The sequence below is a fragment of the Miscanthus floridulus genome, chromosome 16, assembly GCF_019320115.1.
Source record: "Miscanthus floridulus cultivar M001 chromosome 16, ASM1932011v1, whole genome shotgun sequence".
NCBI classification, from domain to species: Eukaryota; Viridiplantae; Streptophyta; class Magnoliopsida; order Poales; family Poaceae; genus Miscanthus; species Miscanthus floridulus.
In genome coordinates this window covers 61,407,762-61,432,389 of record NC_089595.1, presented here as the reverse complement: position 1 = coordinate 61,432,389, position 24,628 = coordinate 61,407,762, and the positions used below count along the sequence as shown (strand labels likewise).

General features: G+C 43.2%; 1 protein-coding gene across 1 annotated transcript; it reads right to left on the bottom strand.

Moving 5' to 3' along the window:
* Positions 1–18,737: 18,737 nt before the first annotated feature.
* On the bottom strand, positions 18,738–21,534 carry LOC136510740 (vacuolar sorting protein 18-like). The gene is made up of 8 exons (XM_066505092.1): positions 21,234–21,534; positions 21,005–21,138; positions 20,546–20,651; positions 20,054–20,242; positions 19,736–19,941; positions 19,619–19,652; positions 19,435–19,563; positions 18,738–18,827 (listed from the first exon to the last, which is right to left on the bottom strand). The coding sequence occupies exons 1-8, from the start codon at positions 21,378–21,380 to the stop codon at positions 18,738–18,740; spliced, it is 1,035 nt and encodes a 344-aa protein (XP_066361189.1). The 5' UTR covers positions 21,381–21,534.
* Between the last annotated feature and the right edge of the window lie 3,094 nt (positions 21,535–24,628).

The following is a 24,628-nucleotide window of genomic DNA, read 5'->3' as shown; positions in this document are numbered from 1 at the left end:
ACTAGATGCAATCACTCAAGCAAATGCACTTGGAATCACTCCCAATCTCACTATGATGATGAATCAATGATGGAGATGAGTGGGAGGTGTATGCTTAGGTTCACAAGGATGTCAAGTATGTCAAAATGCCAAGAGAGTGAGCCCCAAGCTGGCCAAACACTATTTATACACCCCAAATGAAATAGAACCGTTATGCTCAAAGGGCTATCTCTGCGCGTCGACCAGACGCATCGGTCGTATTGACCGGACGCAGCGAACCTAGCTTCCGGTCGCTTTGTCACCGCCATGTGTCCCTGCTTCAAACATGCGCTGCTCGATTTCAACGGTCAAGTGACTCAACGCAACGGCTAAGTGTTGACCGGACGCTGCTAGGTGAGATCGGACGCGGCTGCCTAGTGTCCACTTGCATGCTCGGACGCTTCCTTCGTGCCACGATCGGACACGCCGCTAGCCGACTGGACGCCACGCCACCTCAGAGTTAGGTCAACTCCAGTAAGCATCCAGAGCTGGTTTTCTTGGACTGGATGCGTCAGGTTAATGGTGACCAGACATGCCCTAGTGTTCGCTCCGTTCTTCCTTGCATGAGTGCTTGCGTTAGCATACGTCATACCCTGACGGGACGCAAGCCCTACGCATTTGGTCGTGCCTCCTCTACTGAGTCCAGTCAGGACTTGGCATTCTTAGCCACACCCAACACTGACCGGACATGCCCTAGGGTGAGTTCGGTCACCCTGGTGCTAGCGTCCGGTCGAGAACCTTTGCCTCCATTACTTTTTCTATGTCCACAACCACTTTGCCCTTGCTTCCAACTTGCTAACCACAAAGTGTAGAACTTGTGTGCACATGTGTTAGCATTTTTCAAAGCATTTTCAAGGGTCAAAGTTAGCACACTAGGTTCCTAAATACACATGCAAGAATCATGTCACCTGTGGCACTTGATAACCACTTAGCCAAAGATTTCCCCTCTTTATAGTACGGCTATCGATCCTAAATCACTCACACCCTCTATGGTGTCTTGAGTGCAAACCAAAAATGGCTCCTATCATTATACCTTTGCCTTGAGCCCATTTTTGTTTTTCTCTTTCTTCTTTTCCAATTGTGAAGCACTTGATCAACTCGTTTGTGGCCATCACCTTCACCATGACCATCATCTAGCTTCACCACTCAGATTGGACTACCTCATCTAAATCATACATTTAGATCAAAGGTTAGTCCTAGATTTCATCAATTATCCAAATCCAAACTAGGGCTTTCAATCTCCCCCTTTTGGGTAATTGATGACAACCTATTTACAAAGACATTCAATGAAATCTTTTTGGATTCATGTTGTTTGCCCAAAAATATTACCATGTATAAAGGTTATGGACAAGTTTTATAAACCCAATTTGGTAGTATTATCTCCCCCTACATATGTGCTAAGAGTTTGGATTTGAAAGCTTGCACATATGCATAGATTAGGAAGTGTGGGGAAGTAATGTCTACCAAGAGATGCTAAGCTTGCACATATGCGTGATACCAATCGGAGTTGCCATTTGAACACCATCCTTAGCACCATGATTTGCTAGATATCATTTGAAAACTGCAACCACAAAGAACTAGATACCTCATGAGATCAACATTAGAAGCAAGGCTCTAGTACCACTTATCAAAGTTCAAGGAATATCTAGCTATCCTATTGTAACAGAACCGACCAATTATACGAAATTAAGTAAGAAAATCACCCGCCAGAGCAGACGATTTAGCAAACTTAAGCCCGTATAACCCGGTAGTCCGTGAAATCACGAAGGATTTCAAACCAACTCACATACCAGCCAAGATCGTAATAAGTTTAGCGGTCACCATCACATATTACATAAAAGTTTGCACCACCGGTACATCAGAGTTTAAACATAGTTATTACAAAACGAGTTCAAATAGAAGTAGCGGAAGCCATTTGTTCAAAACCACACACACTCACACGGAGTTCAAATATAGTGCCAGCTAATGATCATCTCCAACAAAAGCATTAGACGAGACGTAAGGAATGACCATGCCCATGGTCCTAAGCATCACCCATCGTAGGATAAAGGTAGTTGATACAATAGCCGTAATACATCTGCCCATCTGCAACAAGTGGGAATAAAACCCTGAGTACAAGAAGGTACTCAGCTAGACTTACCCGACATATCCGAAAATAAAGTGACACCAAGGATTATGAAGGGCTTTATAGTGGGGTAGCTGACTCATTTGCAAAAAGAGGCATTTTTAATATTTCAATAACCTTTCCAAAAGCATTATTGTCAAGTTAATTATTATTAACCTGTCGACTACATTTGCACCTATACTAGAGCAAGCATGTGATTAAGCAAATAATGATAACCACTGATCATTAACAACTTCCATAATGTCATATTCATTATAACTATCCAAGTGTTCCATCAACATTACTACGATGAAGTAACTCAAGTCAAGTGTTCACTATCCACTGAACGATGGCGATTCGAATCGATTATTAACCAGCTGGTAATTTATTCCTTACACAAACCTCACTCACCTGCTAAAGTGAGGTATCGGTCACCGAGTCAACTATCTAGGAAAAATCTCGAGTTTGCCAGGAACCACATGTACCCGAGGGCCGACCGACTGCCTTTCGGTCTTATCATCGTGCCCCCGTGTCCTACCACACCTGCTCCGGTACAGTGCGCTGCGGGCAATCTACTCGGCCCGAATAATCTCCCAGCTTCATGGTCGAAAGGTACTTTATTCGGCCAGCTAAATGTAAGGCATGCGTTCAACATGACCCGAGGCCCAACAACAGTCGGTCCTTAATCGACACAGACGGAAAGCACTACAGTCCAAAACTCTGTAAGTCTCTGTCCTGTCTCAACTTCAAATTAACACTTAGTTATACCATGACTACATAGTTATCCAAGCAAATCCAAGTAGCCGCCTATAGCTCGCAGGTGATAGGAAATCACCCGACTTCTACCGGTCTAAGCCAGCTAAGCATTGACTCGACTGCGGATACCAGGGTAACAAGGATATAGTATAACAAAGGTAGACAAGGTATAATGCAGCAACGGTTGCAAACAACTCCTGAACGTAATGCATCAATTAAAGTAAAGCATTAATTAATAATCGCAAACCGGGGAGAAAAATGCTCTGGGGCTTGCCTCTCTCGAAGGAGCTCGGGCGGTGATCGGGGCACTCTGGAAGTTCCTCAACGTCCTCCTCGTCTGCTTTAGTCACTTCTTGCGGCTGCACCTCGAGCTGCTCCTCGGGCTCCTCGGGTATGATGACCGGGCTCTCGGTTTGCGATCCTGTATGATGTAGGTGCGTAAGTGCTTATGCAAAAGGTGCATCGGATGAAATGAACACAATGAATATGCTTGCATGCAAGGTAGTCACATCATCCAAGAACATGTACTACAAGCACATGTCATCTATTGCATTCTCTTCTACTACTAATATGCTAAGTCAACACATCTCATTAAATGCTTCAAAGATACACCAAAGCTTCACTAATTTCTTAATCATGCATAAAGCAACATTTGATTAAACCCTAATTAATAATAGGTTTGAATAGCAACATCTATTTTTATAGCATAGAAAAATCTTAGAAAATTACCATAGCACAGTACTACCCTAAGTAGTCTACCATCAAATTTTTAGGGCATTTGAATAATTGGATTAGCCTACACAAAAATGACAAACTATGGCATAATTATGATCATGAAAATACTTTGTACTGTGAAAAGTGTCAAACAATTGATGTAATATTTTTCCTATGTTCTACACAGTAAATAATCACTGCACAAAAATTATCACATGCATGTTTTATACAAATTTTGCTCTCTAGCAAAAATAACAAAAATCAGCCATTAAAGGCACTTGAACTACACCTCATAATTTTTCTACAGGACATGCATGGCATATATTTTTCCTAGAAAGTACATTACACAATAAGAGTAACAAACTTGGAATCATCTTTTTCTGATACATATAGGATTTACTAAACATTTTACAAGATATTAGCAATATCAAGAATTAAATAAAGCTCTACATTAAAGTATCTCAAAAATGGCATGCAATATTTTTATCATGTAGATCTGGTGACATGGAACACAACAAAATTTGTTTCAGCAAATTTGGAGCCATTTTGAGCAAGTTATAACTTCCCAAAGCAAAAATAGAATGGGCACTCGTGGTCAATCGTGGCCCACGCGTCAGCCAGAGCCGAGCAGGGCCGTCGCTGACCGGCCGGCTTTCGCCGCCGGTGAGCTCGCTGGCGGTGAGGTCACCACCAGGGGCTCTTCCGCAACGAGGCAGACCCGATGCGCCAAGAATGGGCACTAGAGGAGCTCGGAAGGGAGCTCGACGGCACGCATGGTGGAGCGGTGGCGCGGCTCATTGGTGGTACGCTGACTCCAGCCATGGCAGGGCGTGGGGAGACACGCATGAGGTTCGCGAGGGCAAGGCGGTGCTAACGCGCGCGAAAACAGAAAAAAGAAAGGGAGCGAGAAGGGGAGGTCCATGGAAGCGGAGCTCTCCGGTGAGCTCGGTCGTGCTCCGGCGAGCAATAGCGGCCGGCTCGAGCCTTACCACATCGAATGGGGATGAGCACAAGCTGCGCGAGGTGGAGACAGAGCTGCTGGCGAGATGGAGATGGCTCAGGCGAACTAGAGCAGCCGGAACGGCCAACTCCGGTGAGCTGCTAGTGCGGGCGGTGGCGGAGGCGAGCGCTGCGGCTGCTGCTGGCGCTGGTGGAGGCAAGAGAGTGAAGTGGAGGAGTGAGGAGGAGCGTAGTGCGGTCAGGCAGGTGAAGGCGCGACAGGAGGGGTGTGGGGCAGGCCGGGGCTGCCGCGCGGCGTGCTCGCCGGCGCATGGCGGCCACGCAGCGTGCGCGACCTAGCGCGGTCGGGTGAGTGCGCGGCGACAGGCGCGACACACGGGAGCAGGGGCGCGGCGCTGAGCAGGCCGGGCCGGCTTGCGCAGCTGGGCCGAAGGCGAGGCGCAAGGCCCATTTAAGGAAAAATGTTCTTTTTCAAATTAATTTCAATTCCTTTTTCATTCAAACGAATTTTTGAACCATTTCAAAGCAGTTTCAAAAGTTGGTGTAAAAATGAAAGTTGTTCCATTTTTCAAGATCTACAACTTTGCTTTTATGACCAAAGTCCAATTCCAAATAGATTTTGAATTACAAAATAAACATCAATATTAATTCAAAACCCTAATTTTGAAGAATTATTTAAAAGCAAAATTTGGCAAAAATTTAAGTACAAACTTTGCTCCAATTTGTATCCTAAATATTTATAAGCTATCCTAGTGATCAAAACAAGAAATCATGGCATCCAAACATGAGCATGGCATTTCACATTGTTTTAAACATAATGAATTTCAATCAACTTAAGCACCACATGAAATGATACTTCATTTCTTTCGAAATGAAATGCATGAATGATGCTTATGCAATGAGATGACGATGATTATGCTCATGGGATGAAATGGTAATGCATGCTTAACACCGAGGTGTTACAGCCCTCTCCCCTTATAAAAATCTCATCCCGAGATTTGGGTTACGAACCATTTGTTATAAAAATCTTCATAAGCTTTTTGTAGATATTCTCCCGTTTCCCAAGTTGCATCTCCTTCATCATGATGATTCCACTGTATCTTGTATGTTTTCACCACACTATTCCGAGTAGCATGTTCTTTAGTGTCTAACACATGGACCGGTTGCTCAGAATACACCAAATCTGATTTGAGTTTGATGCCCCGAGGTTCTATTCTTTCCTCCGGAACACGCAAACACTTCATGAGTTGTGATACATGGAAAACTGGAAAGACGGTACTCATTGTCTCAGGTAACTCTATCTTATAAGCTACTAGACCTCTTTTTTCCAAGATCTTGTATGGTCCTACGAATCTAGCGGCAAGCTTTCTTCGGATTCCAAACCGTTTCTTCTTCATTGGCGTGACCTTCAGATAAACATAGTCACCAACTTCAAACACAAGGGGTCTCCTTCTTCTATCTGCATAACTTTTTTGACGTGATTGGGCCACCTTCATATTTTGTTGAATAATATGAACTTTCTTCTCGGCCTCTTCTACAAAATCAATACCATAATACCTTCTTTCTCCTAGCTCGACCCAATTCAGTGGTGTCCTACATTTTCTGCCATACAAAGCTTCGAATGGAGCTATCTTGATGCTTTCTTGATAACTGTTATTGTAAGCAAACACTACTACAGAATACTTATCCGTGTCGGGCATTTTGGGTTTCCCGCGGCGGGCAAACCGGTCTGCCACCGCCGAAAGGCCACGGTAAATCGTGGCTTCCCACGGCGGACAGCTTTGCCCGCCGCGGTTAATCGTTCAGGAAAAACAAAAAAAAAGAAAAAAGCCCACACGGGCTTGGATCCGGGCCGCACTGAACCTAGACCCCGCCGCCGTCGTCGATCCATCGCCGTCGATTGGATCCGCCGCAGCTCCAACCCGCCGCACCGCCGGAGGGAGAGGAAGGGCCGGGGTGGGCGCCACGCCCACCGGATCTGCGCCGCCGTCGATTGGGTGGGAGGGAGACGACGCCCCTCCGTGGATCCATGCCGTCGCGGCGGGTTGGGGCCGCCCCTCCGTGGATCCGTGCCGTCGCGGCGGGTTGGCGCCGCCCCGCCGTGGATCCGCGCTGGACGGGCCACGCCGCTGCTTGCCACCGTGCGCGGAGGAGCACCCGTCGCCGCTGCTTGCCACCGTCGTCGGGGATTTGCAAGGGTGCGAGTGTGAGAGGGACAAGATCCACCATTGATCTGAGAGAGAAGAAAGAGGGCTCCACACCTTGTGCCGGATCCGCCGCCGCCACCGGGGCCTCCGTGTTGGCGTCGGGGCCTCCACGCCGGCCGGAGGAGGGAGAGGAAGGGGCGCCGTCGGGGCCTCCACCGCCGGCCGAAGGAGGGAGGGGAAGGGGCGCCATCGGGGCCTCCACCGCCGCCGTCGGGGCGGCCTGACCTGGAGCGCGTGCGGAGGAAGAGAGTGGGGAGGAAGAGAGGCCGACTGCGCCTAAGTATACCTATATATACGTGTAGACGAATATCGGGCCAGCTTGGGCTTGATGGGTAAATTGATTTACCGTGGCGGACTTTTAACGTTGTCCGCCACGGTAAATTGATTTACCGTGGCGGACACCTTACCGTGGCGGGCTTTTAACGTTGTCCGCCACGGTAAATCGATTTACCGTGGCGGACACCTTACGATGTCCGCCACGGTAAATAGGGTATTTACCGCGGCGGACATCTTAATATGTCCGCCACGGTAAATCGATTTACCGTGGTGGACACCTTACGATGTCCGCCACGGTAAATAGGGTATTTACCGTGGCGGACATATTAAGATGCCCGCCACGGTAAATCGATTTACCGTGGCGGACAAAAGTGCCCGCTGCGGTAAATAAAAAATGCCCGCCGCGGTAAATCGTGGGATTTACCGCAGCGGGCAAAAATAGGTGCCCGCCACGGAGTGTAAAAGTGCAACGCTGCGCATATTCGTTTGTGTAGTAGTGAAACTCAGCTAATGGTAACCATGACTCCCATGAACCCCTAGAAGACAACACCCAGGCTCTTAACATATCCTCTAGAACAGCATTCACTCATTCAGTCTGACCATCTGTCTGAGGATAATAAGCGGTACTACGAATCAAACTAGTTCCCAAGCCTTTGTGCAAATGTTCCCAAAAGTGAGCCGTGAACTGTGGCCCTCTATCAGATACTATAGTCTTTGGTATACCATGCAACCTCACAATTTCTGCAATATACTTCTCGGCATATTGAGGTGGTCAATAATCTGCCTTGACAGGTAAGAAATGAGTGGTCTTGGTAAGACGATCAACAATCACCCAAATTGAATCATGTCCCTTTTGAGTAGTGGGCAAACCCGAGATAAAATCCATACTTATATCATCCCACTTCCAACTAGGTACGGACAAAGGTTGCAACAAACTAGTAGGTTTCATAAGAATAGCTTTCACTCTACAACAAGTGTCACATCTGGCAACATAGGCTATAACTTCTTTCTTCATCTTGGTCCACCAATAACGAGGTCTCAGTTCTTGATACATCTTACTACTTCCCAGATGGATAGATAGCTTAGAAATGTGAGCTTCATCCATGAGTTTATTCTTAAGCTCTTGATCCTTGGGAACCACAAGACGTTCGTCAAACCACAACACGCCCTGTTCATCTACTCTAAAGTGCTTAGACGGCTCTTCTTTTATTTTCTCTTTGATGTGAAATATTCCCTTGTCTGTTTTCTAGCTTTCTATTATCATACTCTCCAAAGAGCAACTAATCTGAATACTATGTAACACAGCAGGATGCATCAGATCGAACCTATCTTCAAGTAATGGCTGCACATTTAAGCAATGTGACTTTCTATGCAAATCATCTGCCACTACATTGGCCTTTCTAGGATGATACTGCACATTCAAGTTGTAATATTTGATCAATTCTAACCACCTTCGCTGTCTCATGTTCAGCTCTGGTTGGGTAAAGATGTACTTGAGACTCTTGTGATCTGTGAAAATATTGCACACATTACCAAGTAGATAATGTCTCCAAATTTTTAGTGCATGCACAACTGCAGCAAGTTCAAGATCATGTGTCGGATAGTTGACCTCGTGCTTTCTCAAATGACGTGAGGCATAAGTAATGACTCTTCCTTCTTGCATAAGAACATAGCCCAATATAGTTTTCGATGCATCGCAAAACACATCAAATGGTTTCTCAATGTCCTGTTGTGCTAGAACAGGAGCAGTGGTCAATAGTTTCCGCAAGATGTGGAAAGCTGCTTCACACTCCTCTATCCACACAAACTTGTGATCTTTCTATAGCAGACTTGTCATTGGCCTGGCAATCTTCGAGAAGTCTGGTATGAAATGGTGATAGTAACCGGCTAATCCTAAGAAACTTCTAACCTCAAGAACTATGGTCGGTGCCTTCCAATCCATAACCTCTTGCACCTTGCTTGGATCGACTGAAACTCCATTTTCTGACAGAATGTGACCAAGGAAAGGAACTTTCTTCAACCAGAATTCGCACTTGCTAAACTTAGCATACAACTTATGATCTCTAAGTCTGGTCAAGACAATTCTTAGATGATCTTCATGATCCTTCTTGTTCTCGGAGTACACCAGAATGTCATCAATGAACACAAACACAAACTTATCCAATTCTGGCATGAAAACTGTATTCATCAAAAACATAAAGTATGCAGGAGCATTTGTCAAGCCAAAGGATAGGACAAGATACTCATACAACCCGTATCTAGTGAAAAATGCGGTTTTTGGTATATCTTGTGGCCTAATCTTGATCTGATGGTAACCGGATCTCAAATCTATCTTGGAGAACACCTTAGCCTTGGCTAACTAGTCAAACAGAACATCAATATGAGGCAAAGGATACTTATTCTTGATGGTTACAGCGTTAAGTGGCCTGTAATCCACGCACATTCTCAACGTGCCCTCTTTCTTCTTCTTCACAAACAAGGCGGGACATCCCCATTCAGACTTGCTTGGCCGGATAAACCCCTTTTGTGATAACTCTTCTAGTTGCTTCTTTAGCTCAACTAATTCATCCGGAGGCATCCGATAGGGTCTCCTTGAAATCGGAGCTGTTCCGGGGATTAACTCAATTCCAAACTCAATATCCCTATCTAGCGGAAGACCAGGTAACTCGTTTGGGAATACTTCTGGAAACTCACACACTACCAGAATCTGATGAATAAGAATAACTTTAGTAGCACATGTCACACTTATAAGGTCCGTTCTCTGAGGCAATGGTACTTGGAAAGTACCCTCACCTAGGAGATTCTTAAGGGTAAGTACCTGACTTCCTGTATCTATAACTGCTCCCCAATCCTTCATCCAATTCATCCCTATAATGACATCCAGAACTAGTCCTGGCATAACTATCAAGTTCACTCGAAACTTTCTACTACCTAATTCAAGGGTTGCCCCTCGAACATCCGATTGGTCAAAACATTAGCCCCCGCTGAACTTATATGGTAACCATAACCCAATTCTGTGCATAGTTGTTCATGTTTCCGTGCAAATGCTTGACTCATAAAAGAATGCGATGATCCAGAATCAAATACAACAACTGCAGGGTGTTGGTTGATAGGAAACTTACCAGCGGTTACAGGCTCTCCCTCAGGAATCTCATCCACAGTCGTACTATGCACCTAAGCAGTATAGGTCTACTGCTTCTTCTTGGACAGATAAGGACAGAACCATGAGAAGTGGCCGGGTTGATCACAATTGTAGCAGGGTCCCCTTACTATACCAGCAGATCCCACAGCTCCCTTGGAACTGCCCTGTACCGCAGTTGCGGCTGTCTTGTTGGACTGCACTGCCATCTTGTAAGGCTTCTGTGGTCCCCTAAAATATTGACCTCTTTGCTGTGGTGGCCTGAACCTAGCGCTAGGTGCAGATGGACGATAGGGAGGATGACCTCCCGCAGGTGCTCTTGCTTGGGATGGACCACCTTCTAGTGCTCTCTTGCGAATCTTGGCTGCGGTACTGGCGTTGTTGTTCTTTTCCTGCTTCAGACAATCACTGATAAAGTCATTGAATCTGGCGCGGGTGTTGGTACCCACATGCTTCATCATCTTTGGATTGAGTCCTCTCTTGAAACTGGCGATTCTCTTAGCATCAGTGTCAACCATGTCAGGAGCATAACGGCACAAGTTGTTGAAAGCATGCAAATATTGCGTCACAGTTTTGGTGCCCTGAGTCAATGCCAAGAACTCTCCCAACTTCATCTCGGTCAGCCCGGGTGGAATATAAACTCCACAGAAGGCCTCAATGAACTCTCTCCACATAATCTGAGCATTTGGAGGGAAGGTGGTGCGATGGTGCTTCCACCACATTCCCGCTGGTCCTTGCAACTGATTTGCAGCATACTCAGTTTTCAATACCTCAGTCATCCTCAACACACAGAATTTATCTTCCATAGTGTTGATCCATTCTTCAGCATCGAGTGGTTCTGTTGCTTCCTTGAATATTGGCGGCCTGGTGTCCATAAAATCTTTGAAGTTACTATACTGATTCACCCCATTGCCACCACCCTGATTGTTACCGCACTGAACATTGTTGGTAATGGTACGCAGAAAATCCTCCATGTTCTTCTAGGATTGTTTCATGTTGCGCTGACTCCCGAGCAACTGTGCGAAGAACACCTCTGGGGTGAGCGGGGGAGGAGGTGGCAAATGCGGTTCATGGGGGGATCATTGTTGTTGACGTGGTTTCCACCACCAGCACCGGTTCCAGCACCATTAGCACCGGTCTCATAAGTGGTACGGCGAGTATTTGTCATCTGCATATTTCAGCAACAAGTAATGATTAAGTGAAGCTGTAATAATTGTGAGTGAATGAAAAATTATGCCATACTGAATTTACTAGAGAGAATAAATTCATACAATAAAACAGAGGCACAATAATCGCATCCCAATTAAAACAACATCACTAATTAAATTACTTCAAATGCAAACATCGCGTCCATACAACCGAATTGCCAGCATACATACACTGGACTTTTATGCGTTCAGATATCGCATTACTAGCCAAGTTCCAATCACATGCCAAGTCTCATAAGTTCGAAGCAAGATACATTAGGTTACATGCCGACAAAAGAAAGGTCATTACGACAGGACCTAAACACTAGCGCAAGGCAACTAGCCTACTCCTCGGGGCCGTCGTCGGGGTCGGAGACATCACCATCACCCCCAGGTGAAACTACAGGCTCGTCCTCCTCGTCGTCGTCGATGTCCATGCCAGCGGCGTCTGGAGGAGCATATGGGCCAACCCCATTGTAGAGCGCATGAAACTCCTCGTGCAGGTTGACGTTGTACTCCTCTAGCTCATCGATCCTCTGCAGCAGAAGGTCCCTCTCGTTCCAGGCTTCATTCCTTTCCTGAACCAACTATCCAATCATGCGGTCTGCATTGTTGTTGGCCTCAGTCAACATATGCACCCACTGCATAGCTCTATCACCTCTCTCTACCGCCTGGTCCCGCTGTAAGCTCATATCAGCCAACTGCTCCTACAAACTAGCTATAGCACGCGCCTGCTTCTTCTTCTTCTTTCTTACCTTGAGCTTATCATGACCACGTAAGCCAGTCAAAGTCTAGTAGGTACACTCAAGACCCTGATATGCTCTGATAGCGGCAAACATAGCACTCATAGCATGGTTCCTTGCTATGAGGGTCTTGAGTGGTTAGATGAATTCTTGTGCATAGGGTGATTGTGTCGCTCATTTCAGCGCCTTATCGAGCAAGAGGATCAGCTACTACGGTTAGAAGAATTCTTGTGACATCACCTGAGTTTTCTCACCATGATCTCAGTGATGTTCTAGTGTTTGCAAGGGCTAAAATGTGTGGACACCTTTCCCTTATTCGCTTTATCAAATGCTCATCGAGGAAACCACAGACTTCTTCCCCATGGTTTCCCAGCCATTGAACACCCAGAGGATCATGAGCGCCTGGTCAAGGATTTCTTCAATGCCGCCAACTCCGTAGCCCTTGCTTCCCAGGCCAAAGACATAGTGAACAAAGTGTTTTCTAGCCTTTAGCTTGTAATAGGAGAAGCTAGCAGACAATCTCTTTATTTTAAGTGGTTTCTCTTTTGCCCTGTACTCATATTCCATGTACCAATTTGTCTGTGTTTGTTTTTTGCTCTATAGGCGATACATCTCATATCGACTTTTACCCCTTTGGGTTTATTTTTGAACTAGAGGCGATACCCTTCTGGTATAGGCTATTAGAGCCGATGACTGAACAAATCGAATATCAAGTATTAATCCAAATGCTAGGATAATATTTCTTTAGATATTTTCCATTGGTTGCTCTATCAAATTCCTCTTCTCTTCCTAGTGTTTCCAAAATATAAGCATTGCTAGGCGCACAACGTTTGACCCGATAAGGTCCTTCCCAATTAGGTGACCACTTGTCGAACTTGCTGTCTCTTGATCTGATCGGTAATTTCACCTTCTAGACCAAGTCCCCTTCAGAAAATTGCTTGCTCTTGACCTTCTTATTGTAATACTTCGCAATCCTTAGTTTATTGGCTTTGATATTTTCAAGAGCACATAGTCGATGGCAACTTAAGTCTTCTAAGTCATCCATCATGAGATGCTTGTAAACTTTGGCTGACAAATCATTTTGCAGTGTGACACGCCTCGATCTAGTTTGAACTTCCCAGGGAAGGACCACATTATGACTATACACAAGATCATAAGGTGATGCTTTAATCGATATATGACAGGCCATCCTATACGCCCATAACGGCTCATTAAGCATTGAATGCTACTTCCTTGGCTGTTCTTCGATCTTTTTCTTGATCAGCTTAATCATAATTTGATTGGACGCCTCTGCCTGGCCATTAGCCTGAGCATAGTAAGGAGAAGAATTTAATAACTTTATTCCCATACTGGCAGCAAAATCTCTAAATTCTTCCGATGTAAACATTGTCCCCTGATCAGTAGTGATAGTTTGAGGAATCCCAAAATGATACACAATATGCTCCTTGACAAAATCTACCATGCTCTTTGAGGTTACTGTCTTTAAAGGAATTGCCTCAGCCCACTTAGTGAAATAATCTGTTGCTACCAATATAAACTTATGTCCTTTACTTGAAGGTGGAAAAATCTAGCCAATTAGATCAATTCCCCAACCTTAAAACGGCCATAGTTTGATTATTGGATTCATAGCCGATGCAGGCAATTTCTGAATATTACCAAAACGTTGACAATCCTAGCACCCCTTATAATATTCAAAACAATCTTTCAGTATTGTTGGCTAGAAATATCCAGTCCTACGAATAATCCACTTCATCTTATAAGCCGATTGATGAGCTCCACATATCCCTTCATGCACTTCACCCATCAACACTTTAGCCTCTTCTTGATTTAAGCATTTAAGCAACACCCCATCGACTGTCTTGTAATATAGCTGATCATCTAGCAAAATATACTTAGTTGATTTATACCTTAGTTTCCTGGTAACCTTCTGTGATGGATTATTAAGGTAATCGGCTATTTCAACTCTCTAATCATTATTCAAGGTCTCACTACTTAAGACCTCTTGAAACACTCGATAACCTAACACACTTTGAGCTAAACGATTAGCCTCTTGATTATGTGCTCTCGAAATACGCTGAAGAGAAACATGAGGAAATTCCTTGAGTAACCTTTGGCACTTATCATAGTATCCCCTCAGAGTATCTTCTTTACATTCATATAGGCCGATCAACTGATTAATAATTAACTGTGAATCTCCAAATACTTCAATTGCCTCGGCCTTTACTTCATGAAGAAGTTGAAGCCCCTTAAGAATAGCTTCATATTCTGCTTGGTTGTTGGTAATCATTGGTTCAGTTGGAAAAGCAAACTCAAAACTTGCCCCCCGAGGTGAAATAATAACAATACCAATGCCACTACCTTGCTTGCATGATGATCCATCAAAGAATAATGTCCAAGGTACCAGCTCTACATTGCCAACACTTGGCTTATGATGCTGGGTAACAAAATTAGCTATTACTTGCCCTTTGACTGCTTTAGCTGATTCGTACCTCAAGTCAAATTCCGACAATGCAAGAATACACTTCCCCATTCTCCCATTTAATATTCGCATCGATAGCATGTGCTTGATCATATCGGCATTGGAAACAACTGTACACTCAGCCGATAGCAAGTAATGTCGCAACTTAGTGCAAAAGAAATATAAGCACAAGCATAACTTTTCAATAGGAGAATATCTCATTTCTGGATCTAAAAGTCTCTACTTAGATAGAAAACAACTCGTTCTTTTCCTTCAAACTCTTGCATTAAGGCCGATCCAATCATTTGGTCATCGTCCGATACATACAAAATGAAAGGCTTACCTTGCTGAGGAGGGACCAGCACGGGTGGACATTTCATGTATTCCTTTATCTCCTCAAACGCCTTTTGTTATACGTCACCCCACTTAAATTCTTGATTATTTTTCAACTTCAACAAGGGAGAAAATGGCAGAACCTTTTCCGACAAATTTGAAATAAACCTCCTGATAAAATTAATCTCACCAAGCAAAGATTGTAACTCTATTTTAGTAGTCGGGGGCACTGCTTCATCAATTGCTTTTATACTTTTTTGACCAATTTGAATTCCTCTATCGTGGACCATAAAACCCAAAAATTATCCAACTGATACTCCAAAGGCACACTTATTGGGATTCATCTTTAGACCATGTTTTCTTGTGCACTCCAAAGTCTCCTGCAAATCAGCTAGATGTTCCTTATACCCCTTAGATTTTACCATCACATCATCAATGTAGATTTCAACAATCCTGCCGATCAACTTATGAAAAATATAATTCATCACCCTCTGATAAGTTGCACCAGCATTCTTCAAACCAAAGGTCATCACAACCCATTCAAATAAGCTGATTGTGCCAGGGCATCTAAAAGTTGTTTTTGCTACATCGTCCTTAGCCATAAAAATTTGGTTATATCCTACGTTGCCATCCATGAAACTAATAACCTTGTGCTCGGCTGCTGCATCTACCAACATATCGACTATCGGCATCGGATAACCATCCATCGGTGTAGCCTTGTTTAGATCTCTTAAATTGATGCAAACTCTTAACTTCCCATTCTTCTTATACACAGGAACAACATTCAATATCCACTCCGCATATCATCATGGTCGGATAAATTTTGCTTCTAGTAATCTTTCAGTCTCCTTTTTGATATCATCAAGAACATTTGGGTTGAATCTCCTCGAAGCTTGTTTAAACGACCGATATCTAGGTTTGATTGGCAACCGATGTTCAACAATCGATCAGTCTAGACTAGGCATCTCATAGTATTCCCAAGCAAAATAATCTTTAAATTCCTTTAATAAATCCACCAACTCTTGCTTATACTCAGGATCCAACTTAGCACTTACATACATCGGCCTAGGCCTATCTCCAAAACCAATATCTATCTCTTCTAATTCATTGGCCGATGTAAAGTCATGTCCGAGTTTACCATCTATACCATCTATTGGATTATCAATTAAAACAAATTCTCAAAGCCGACTGCTTGGATCGGCTGTTGGCTTTCGTCATTGACTTTAATGAAGCCTCCTTCCTATAGCTTGCCAAAAAAACACTCAAAGTCTTCTAGCTCCCAATACATTAGATCTGCTATCGCGATACTTATAGAATCATCAGCATGAACCAGCTCAACATTGTCTCCATGCCACTGAATCAAGCATTGATGAATGGTCAATGGTACACAATAGTTTGAATGAATCCAATAACAACCAAGGAGTAAACTGTATGACCCTTTTCCATCAATGACGAAGAATGTGGTGAGCAAAGTTTTACTTTTGATTGTCAATTCGACGTTCATTGCCCACCTGGTCTTAGATGCATTACCCCCAAAATCCTTAAGCATCATGTCGGTCTCAATGAAATCTTCTGGTCCCTTGCTAAGTTTACGAAAAGTGGTGTAAGGCATAAGATTGACAGAAGCACCTCCATCCACCAACATCTTGCTCATCGGTTTCCCCTCAACAAAACCTTTTACATATAAAGCCTTTAAGTGCCGATGCTTGATTGGCTTATCAAATATAGTCTGTTGTATCACTATCAACTTGGCAACTATCTCCTCATACTCCAATTTATCGAAATTTGAATAGACTTCTTGATCTACTGGAGCCCTGAATTCTAACGGCAACAGAAAAGTGATTTGAATATTAGCCGATGGTTGACCCCTATTGGCCGTTTGTTTAGCACGCTACACTTGAGGTCTACCAGATGCCTAAGCCCATTCTAGCTCTCTGTTCCTTAGGCATTGCACCCTTCTTTTCTGGCTTCTTGTCAAACCTCCTGGACACCATTGCCCTTCCTGCCAAACATATTCTTCTTCATTATCTTCTTCTCCATGATTTGCCCAATTTTGATCAACAACTCGCTTCCCAAGCCAATCATGGACACTTATATTTTTTAAGCGCCGATCCATATTATTATGATGATACTCAGCTCGAGCATGGATAGACCGGTGGTTGGCTTGAGATTGTCTAAACTTCCAATATTGCTCGCTGCACTCTGGGCAATTATTTCTAGTAGGCAATTTCAAACCTTCATTCCAACAGTGTCTGAAGAAAGGACAATTCCAATGTGATTCAGCTTGCTTTCTTTCATACCTCTCTTTCTCCTATTGACGCTGGTATTCTTTCTCTTCTAGCCAATGCTAATAATCCTTTTCCTTTTGTCGTTGCCATTTGTTCAACAAAATTTGAGATGTGACATGCAGCCTTATTGCCCCGTCCCTTGACATCTCTCCCTGTTCATATCAGCTCTTCTGTTGGTCACGATGCCTTCTAATCTCTCTATATTCATCAGCCGATATTTGTATCTTGGGATCAACTGTTCTAGTTTCTCTTGCTCTGGTTGATGTCAGGACCTTAGTCTTTCCCTTGAGCAACTTAGCATCAACCATGTTCTGATCTCTTGGGATAGGATTATCATCGACTTTCATCTTCCGAGGTGTATCGAATTTGAGCCTTCCTTGCTGAATAGCCCTTTGTATATGTTGCCAGAAAATTCTGCACTCATTAGTGGAATACGAAGTAGTGTTATAAAACTTACAGAACTTCTTATTCTTCAACTAATCAGGAGGCAACATAACATGATTGGCGGGCAACTTGATCTGTCCCTTCTCAAGCAAGAAATCAAAGAGCTTGTCCGATTTTGTGACGTCGAAATCATAGCTTTCATCAACTCCTTTTCCTTAAGGATTTGACACCATTACTGTCTTCTTACCCCAATTCCATTCAGCCGCAGCAATATCTTCTTCTTCTTCGTACTCATTGCCATCATCAACAGAATATGATTACAGGCTTCAGTAATTGGGGCGCTCTTTTGGAATCAGGTATCTCTGCGCATACTCTAGAATTGGCTATTAAGTGCTGCCACTTGTTGAGCCAAACTGACCTAAATTGTCAAACTCATGCCCAAGCAGCTTCTCTCTCTATGTTGGCAACATTCCTTGAATGGCCAAAGCAATTAGCTGATCATCAGTTACTACACCACAACACCAAGATTAGCGATGGACGGTCTGACGCTCAAAGCGGCTACAGCGACAGACAATCTGACGCTAAAAAGTTATAGCGACAGACTTCTGCAGACGCTGTAAGTCCTATCGCTAAAAACCTTTAGCGTTAGACAGTACTTTTAGCGACAGACAGTCTGCTGCCCTTAATATTTATAGCGACTGTCAGCCCGCTGCTACTCTTTAGCGACAGATAATCAGTTATCACTTTTATCGACAGACTATGTGATGGTACATTTAGCTTCACCGACAGATGGTCCAATGAGATAGTTTTAAATGGTTAAAAAAAATAAAAAGCTAAACTATCAACAATTATTAAGAATGTCACACTGAGTTTCATAAAGTTCATTCATCATCACACAACAATGACTCTAACTTCAATAAATACAAGCAGCTTCACAAATTTGATCAAAAGTTTACAGTAGCTCATATAGATAAGCTCACCATCTCATTTATTTCCTCTAGATACATACTCAAGTTGATACATCAGGTTGTGTGGATTTAAAATAGTGCTACCACTAGCACTAGCCTAGATATTGCTGAAACTAAGTAAAAAGGAACTTGATCCACCTACAGACCTGCAAAAACCAATGTACTACTACTGAGCTGAAGACATGATGTGAACTATCAGTGGTCACCTGGTAATACAAAACTTTGAAGACAGTTGCATGGCCTTGTTCATATAAACTGTACTTCTTAATGGATTTAGAAAGGCTGCTGAAACCTACAAAAAAACATGGTGTCAGAATTTAATACTAATAAGAAATAAACACACCAATTATCTAAGTCTCATTACCTAGCACTCAGAACTTTTAGTTAAAAAACATATATATGTGATTGCAACTAATTTACCTTGGTGGATGCACAGGAAGATTTCTTTCTTTCAAATAGGTGTCATCACCCTTTCTCTAGCAAACAACAACCTTTTGTTCTCTCCATAAAATGAATGACTTAGCTTATATACTAGATTGTCTTGCAAAGGCAGTAGTACTGTTAGCTGTAACAATTGAGAGTATACAATGTGGCAAAACATTTCATGCCAAATAATCATATAGTACACAACAGAACAAGTTAGCATCACAACAGTAGTGCAGAAGAGTTTGAAAAGCAAGCATAGATTCATACAACCGTGTCTATCAAAATGGTAAAGAATCCAAATACACTCAGGGGCAAAAGAAATACACATGTATCATTCCATATGTTTGAATTTCAAAAATGCAAAAAAAGGTGGGAAGTAAATCAACGTAAAAGGCTGCAACAGGTGTACTGGAGTATTTTGGGTACTACGATCACCAGTGCCTTACCCCACAATCCTGCTCATGATCAATTACGGTATATCTCTGAGCGAGGGCACCAATATCACTTCTGATATTGTCTGCCCCATGTGTGGCATCATCCATCTCCTGTTTCAGCTGCTCAATCTGGCTGTTGTAGTCCTTGAGAGATTTGCATATTTCCTCCTGTTCAAGCAGTTCCATAATTATAGAACACAAACATAGAACAGAGGTTACAGACAACAAGTGACATGAATCTCAAACTGAAGAAAGAACTGAAGAATATAGATAATATTTTTAATAAAGCTAGAAATTTAAGAAATTTTCTTAATCTTACTTTGAAATCGTCAATCAATACGAAGTCTGGGAAAATGGTAAGATATCCTCAATCTTTAACAAGTTATTGGTCTCCGAAAGGAACTCTATTGCTTTCTTTATATTCTCTCTCTTGACTCCTTTCTCTTGCTCGATGACATGTTTAGCAACCTTAAGCCACAGCTTCTTTCTAAGCTCTTCATCATCTTCTACTTTGTCAGCTTCCGCCTTTTCAAGTTCTATGTCCACCTAGTGAGAACCAAACAAAGTATAAGAAAAATAGGAAAACGAAGAATTAAACTATCATCATGGAGAGGCACAACTACTAATGAGATGGAACTTAGGAAGGAATAAGGTGTACCTTCAAAGCAAGTGCCACAGCTTCCTCATGCATGGACATCATGCTGTAAATATGAACACAAGCACGCATTCTCTTCTCTTGAAGACATAGGCGGAGAGCATACTTGGGATCGTAAAAGAAGTCGGGGCCATTTGTTTGTCCTTTACCAAATTTTGTGTCGAGAAATTGCAAAAGCTGGGATTCATCCTCCTACAGATTAGTAGATCAGAGTACATGAACATTATAATGGGTTCATGTATGCAAATATCAACTTAACCTTATGGATATGGGTATTTATTCCCTCGAAAGAAAAACTGAATATGGCATGAATGCAACAGATGTAATATTGCTACTATGCACAAGCACAAGCATTATTGTGTCCAACAAACACAAAGTAAATGTGACGATAAATTAAAACATGTGTTTTGTTTGCAGTCTGAAAGAATGACAGAAGGATCCAGCTGTTAGCATAAAGCATGAGAAAAAATAATGCGCCATGGCAAAAGGATTTACCTTCTTGGCATATAGTGATAACAACAGATTATGCACTCCAGGGTCCTCATTGTTCAAATCTTTCACACAAAACTCTAAGTATTTAATAACCTCATGTGTTTCATTCCTGCAAGAGTCACAAACATAATTTCATTACACCACGCACGTTGCAGAAGACCATGTTAGCCACTTTAAATTGCAGTTTTCTCCGGAGCTTAAGAAACAATGAAATAAAAGCATTTTATGGTTTGATTTAAAGTTTTGAAAGGACAGCTTCAGATTTAAGTTTAATGGAGTTATCTTTCCATCCAAAGCTACATAAATAAAATAAGAAATATAACAAAAGTTTCACAATAGAAAAAATATATGGTTCTCTAACATGATGTTTTTTTTTGCAGAAAAGTTGTTAAAATATGAAGACCATGGATATAATGTCATAATGGAAGAAAGAATGTAAAATAAACTTTCTGCATAACATACTTCGCATGTGGTTCGCTCACATAACGCATCATTGCTGGTATGAGTTTCCCTGGATTCAACTTGTTTCTCACCATCATCCATGATTCAACAGTCTCGTAAGCATCTAACATGAACAAATCTGGGGCAAATTTATACTAAAATAAAACAAATAAGCAAATTTAATAAGGTAGAAATAGCATGAAAATTTTGAAGTTAAAAACCAGATCATTAAAAGAACAGAATTATGTACCACAAGGTCTACAGGAACATTGCGCCGTTGAAGCACTTCCAATGCTTTTCTTGCTTCTCCTTGCTGACACAATAATGGAAAAAGCATTAGACCTGGTGTCTCAACTGAAGCCACTGAGTGCATAGTAAAAGATGAATGATACTTCATCTAAGTACAAGAATGTGTCCTGAAATGTAACTGTTTCCAGAAAATCCAATTGATTGTGGCCAAAGAAATGGACTTACACTGAAGATGTGTAAACAAGACAGGTGGTACTCACGCCAAAAAAAACAAAGGTCAGTGCTAGTAGAACAATGCACATGTGTTGAGACATACAATTATGCATTAATGTTCAACATCAAAGAAATGAATTTTGAGTTAAGAACACAAGCAAACTCAGTGACTGAAACTGCATAAAACTACAGGGATTGGTTACAAGCTAATAGCAGCTAGCTAGTGAATAAACAATGATTAAAAACTCGCTGAGAGCAAGGACTGTTCACATAAGCACATCAATTTCCATCCACTGACCGTAAACTAAAAACTGCAGAGAGGAACATTACCTAAAGTCCTGAACCGATGTTGGGCAGCTGATGTTTCTGCCAAACAGCTACTGCCATTGCTACAAATTACCGAGCACTCAGAGCTATTTTTGCAAAAAAAAGACATGATCTTGGCATAATTTCATAACCATTACCAATTGATACATAGCCAGTTCAAAGGAGTACATTACAGGTTCATAGGAGTATATTACATCACAGGCTATGTGTCTAACAGAATACTGAAACATCAGTTTCACAAAAGTACAACATTCTAGAATAAAGAGGCAGTGCTAGATGGATTACCTATGCAAAGAGCAGACAAAAAAGGCAACAAAATTATTATAGTAGCTTGAATTAATAAACAGAATTAATATAGCTGCTTGAGTAACGCAACAATAAACTACATAGTAGTACTACGTTATGCCATAGTTCCAGGAATATTACATTTCCAGATCTAAACTAGGCCCAAAATATTATGCAGCACATCAGGACACAGGTAGCAGTTCACGCAAGCTACAGAATACAGAGAACAAATTCAAAACTAGTAGATCAGAAGACAAGAAAGTTACTTGGTTGAGGTGCCATGGTGTCTGATGACTTGTGTTGTTGTTGCTGCTTAGAGTTGGGGAAGAGGAAGAACTAAAAATGAAGCCGCTGCTTGGGATTGGGGAAGATGAAGAACTGATCGTGCTGCCTCGTCCGTACTCGCATTGCACACCGCCGCCGCGGCCGCCGCTTGGATCTCCGGCTGGCCGCGCCACTTGAAGCTCCGGCTAGCTACGCCGCTTGGGGGGGCAGCTTGGAGTTGGGGGCCCCGTGCCGGTGCCCCACCACCGAAGCAGAAGCCTCCGCCGCCTCCTTTTCCACGGTAGAGAGACCGAGAGAGATGGGTCACAAGCGTGGGAGTGAGCTAGGGCTGCTGGGCCGTCAAAGTAGATCCACGATTTGCAGCACCTAAGCAAGACATGCACAAATCTATTGAGGGGAGGAGCTCACCACGATGATACATGCCCGATCTGGAACTACAGTGCTCGCACAGCAGCGAGGGAAAGGGGGCAGCATGGATGACATCATAGTCCAACTAGGGGTGTGGCCAGTAGCAACCGGGATGGCGGAGGCCCTATAGGTCAGTCCGCCCGGCCAAAGCAGCGGCGCGGCAACCAACCGACCGGCCTGGGAAAAGGCCCTACGGCCCTAGGTTGCTAGGCCGGCCAGCGTGGCAGCGTTTCTCCTAGCCCGCTTAGCTAGGAGCAGCTTCCCAGCACCCGAGGTGGGTGGAGCAGAGGCGTAGAGCATCGGCTTGGGGAGGAGCAGTCAAGCAGGGGAGGAGGATGCGGAGGAAGCCAGCATCCATGTCTAGGAGGAACGATAGAAAGAGCTGGTGCGTGGAGAAGACGAGGAAGAAAGACCGTAGGGGAGGGGATAAGGCTGGGTCCGCTAGGTGGAAGACAAGAACAGCTGGCGATGCCTCTTTCTCTGGGATTTGGAAGAGAAGGCTCTAGGGTTTCTGTACTCATGGGCCAGGCCAAAATTTGCATGCGAGGGCCGAATGTAAGTGGGCGTGCGAGCTCAATGTAAGTGGGCGCGTGAGCAAGGTGGGGCCCTTTTTTTTAGCGATAGACGGATTGATGCTATACCTATTTTCAGCGACAGATAGTTCGACGTTAAAGATGATTACCTATAGCGACAGACAGTTAATCTCTAAATGGAGAATTAGCGTCAGATTATCTGTGAGTTATCTTTAGCATCAAATCATCCATCGATAAAAAAAATTAGCGTCAGATGTCTGGCGGTGATATGGTCTTGTGGTGTAGTGAGTTAGATTCAATGAGAAGCACAAATTTCTGGTCTCTCAGAATCTCTGAAGAAACTCGGTGCCCGATTCATTAGTTCTCTGCCTTATGGTCGTCAAATCGGTAATTTTCTTTTCCCTTGTCCTAGTGTAAAAATATGTATGAAACTTTTTCTCTAGGTCAGCCCAATTGACAATGGAATTAACTGGCAACGATGAAAACCAAGTGAAGGCTGGTTCCGACAGGGACAAGGAGAAGAAACAAACTCGATGAGCCTCCTCAATGGATGCTTTGCCCAACTGTGTAAGATACCGACTGACATGTTCTATTGTGCTTGTGCTATTGTGGCCAGTGAACTTAGCAAACTCTAGGAGCCTGTAATTTGTAGGAAGAGCGACTAAATAATACCACCCTGGATATGAGCATTTGTACAAGAAGGTCTGCCCTTTTGGCTTCAAACCGAACTGATTCTTCATCATCTCGGTCACTCTGAGCAACAACTCATCAGCACTTGAATCTGGATTTCACTACAATTGTTGACCCATCTGCCGATTAAAATTCTGAGTACTTTGATACCCTGGATTTGGAATCATATGAAAGGTATTGAAATTCGTGCCATAGTGATATCCTTGTGGAATTTCTATCTGTTAGGTCCTTTGCTGGTTTGCTGCTTGAAGTCTCTAGTTGTAAATGCTGGGATCTGTATCTCTACAAATCCTTTGAACTGATGGCGCTATTTTTTGAGCCGACGGCGATATCTGGCCTGCTGTGCCAAAATTAACCATTTGATTCTAAACTTGCCCCACCGGCTATTGCACATGCTGCACTGATGATCCAGGATTATACTGCATCTGATTAGTAGTAGCACCCTGAACTTGCTCAGATGAGCTTTGAACTGCCTGGACATCATCATTACTAGCTGGTGCTGCTTCTTGATGGCTAGTACTGACTTGATTAGTCCCCTGAGTCAATGGATGTGGAATATTGTAATAAACTGGTCCAACTTGATCAATTAGATATCCATGAAACACCTCTTTCATTGTGTTATGGAATGTGTTCAAGAAAACTGTATTATGGTTCA

Bases quoted from the DNA above. Each gene is read 5' to 3' on its own strand.
- LOC136510740 (XM_066505092.1), bottom strand. From the start codon at position 21,380: ATGAAGTATCATTCATCTTTTACTATGCACTCAGTGGCTTCAGTTGAG. The intron at 21,139-21,233 runs GTACATAATTCT...GTTTTATTTTAG, and splicing joins ATGTTCCTGTAGACCTTGTG to TATAAATTTGCCCCAGATTT. The intron at 19,653-19,735 runs GTATTGATTGAC...TATATTCTTCAG, and splicing joins TTACCATTTTCCCAGACTTC to TTCTTTCTTCAGTTTGAGAT.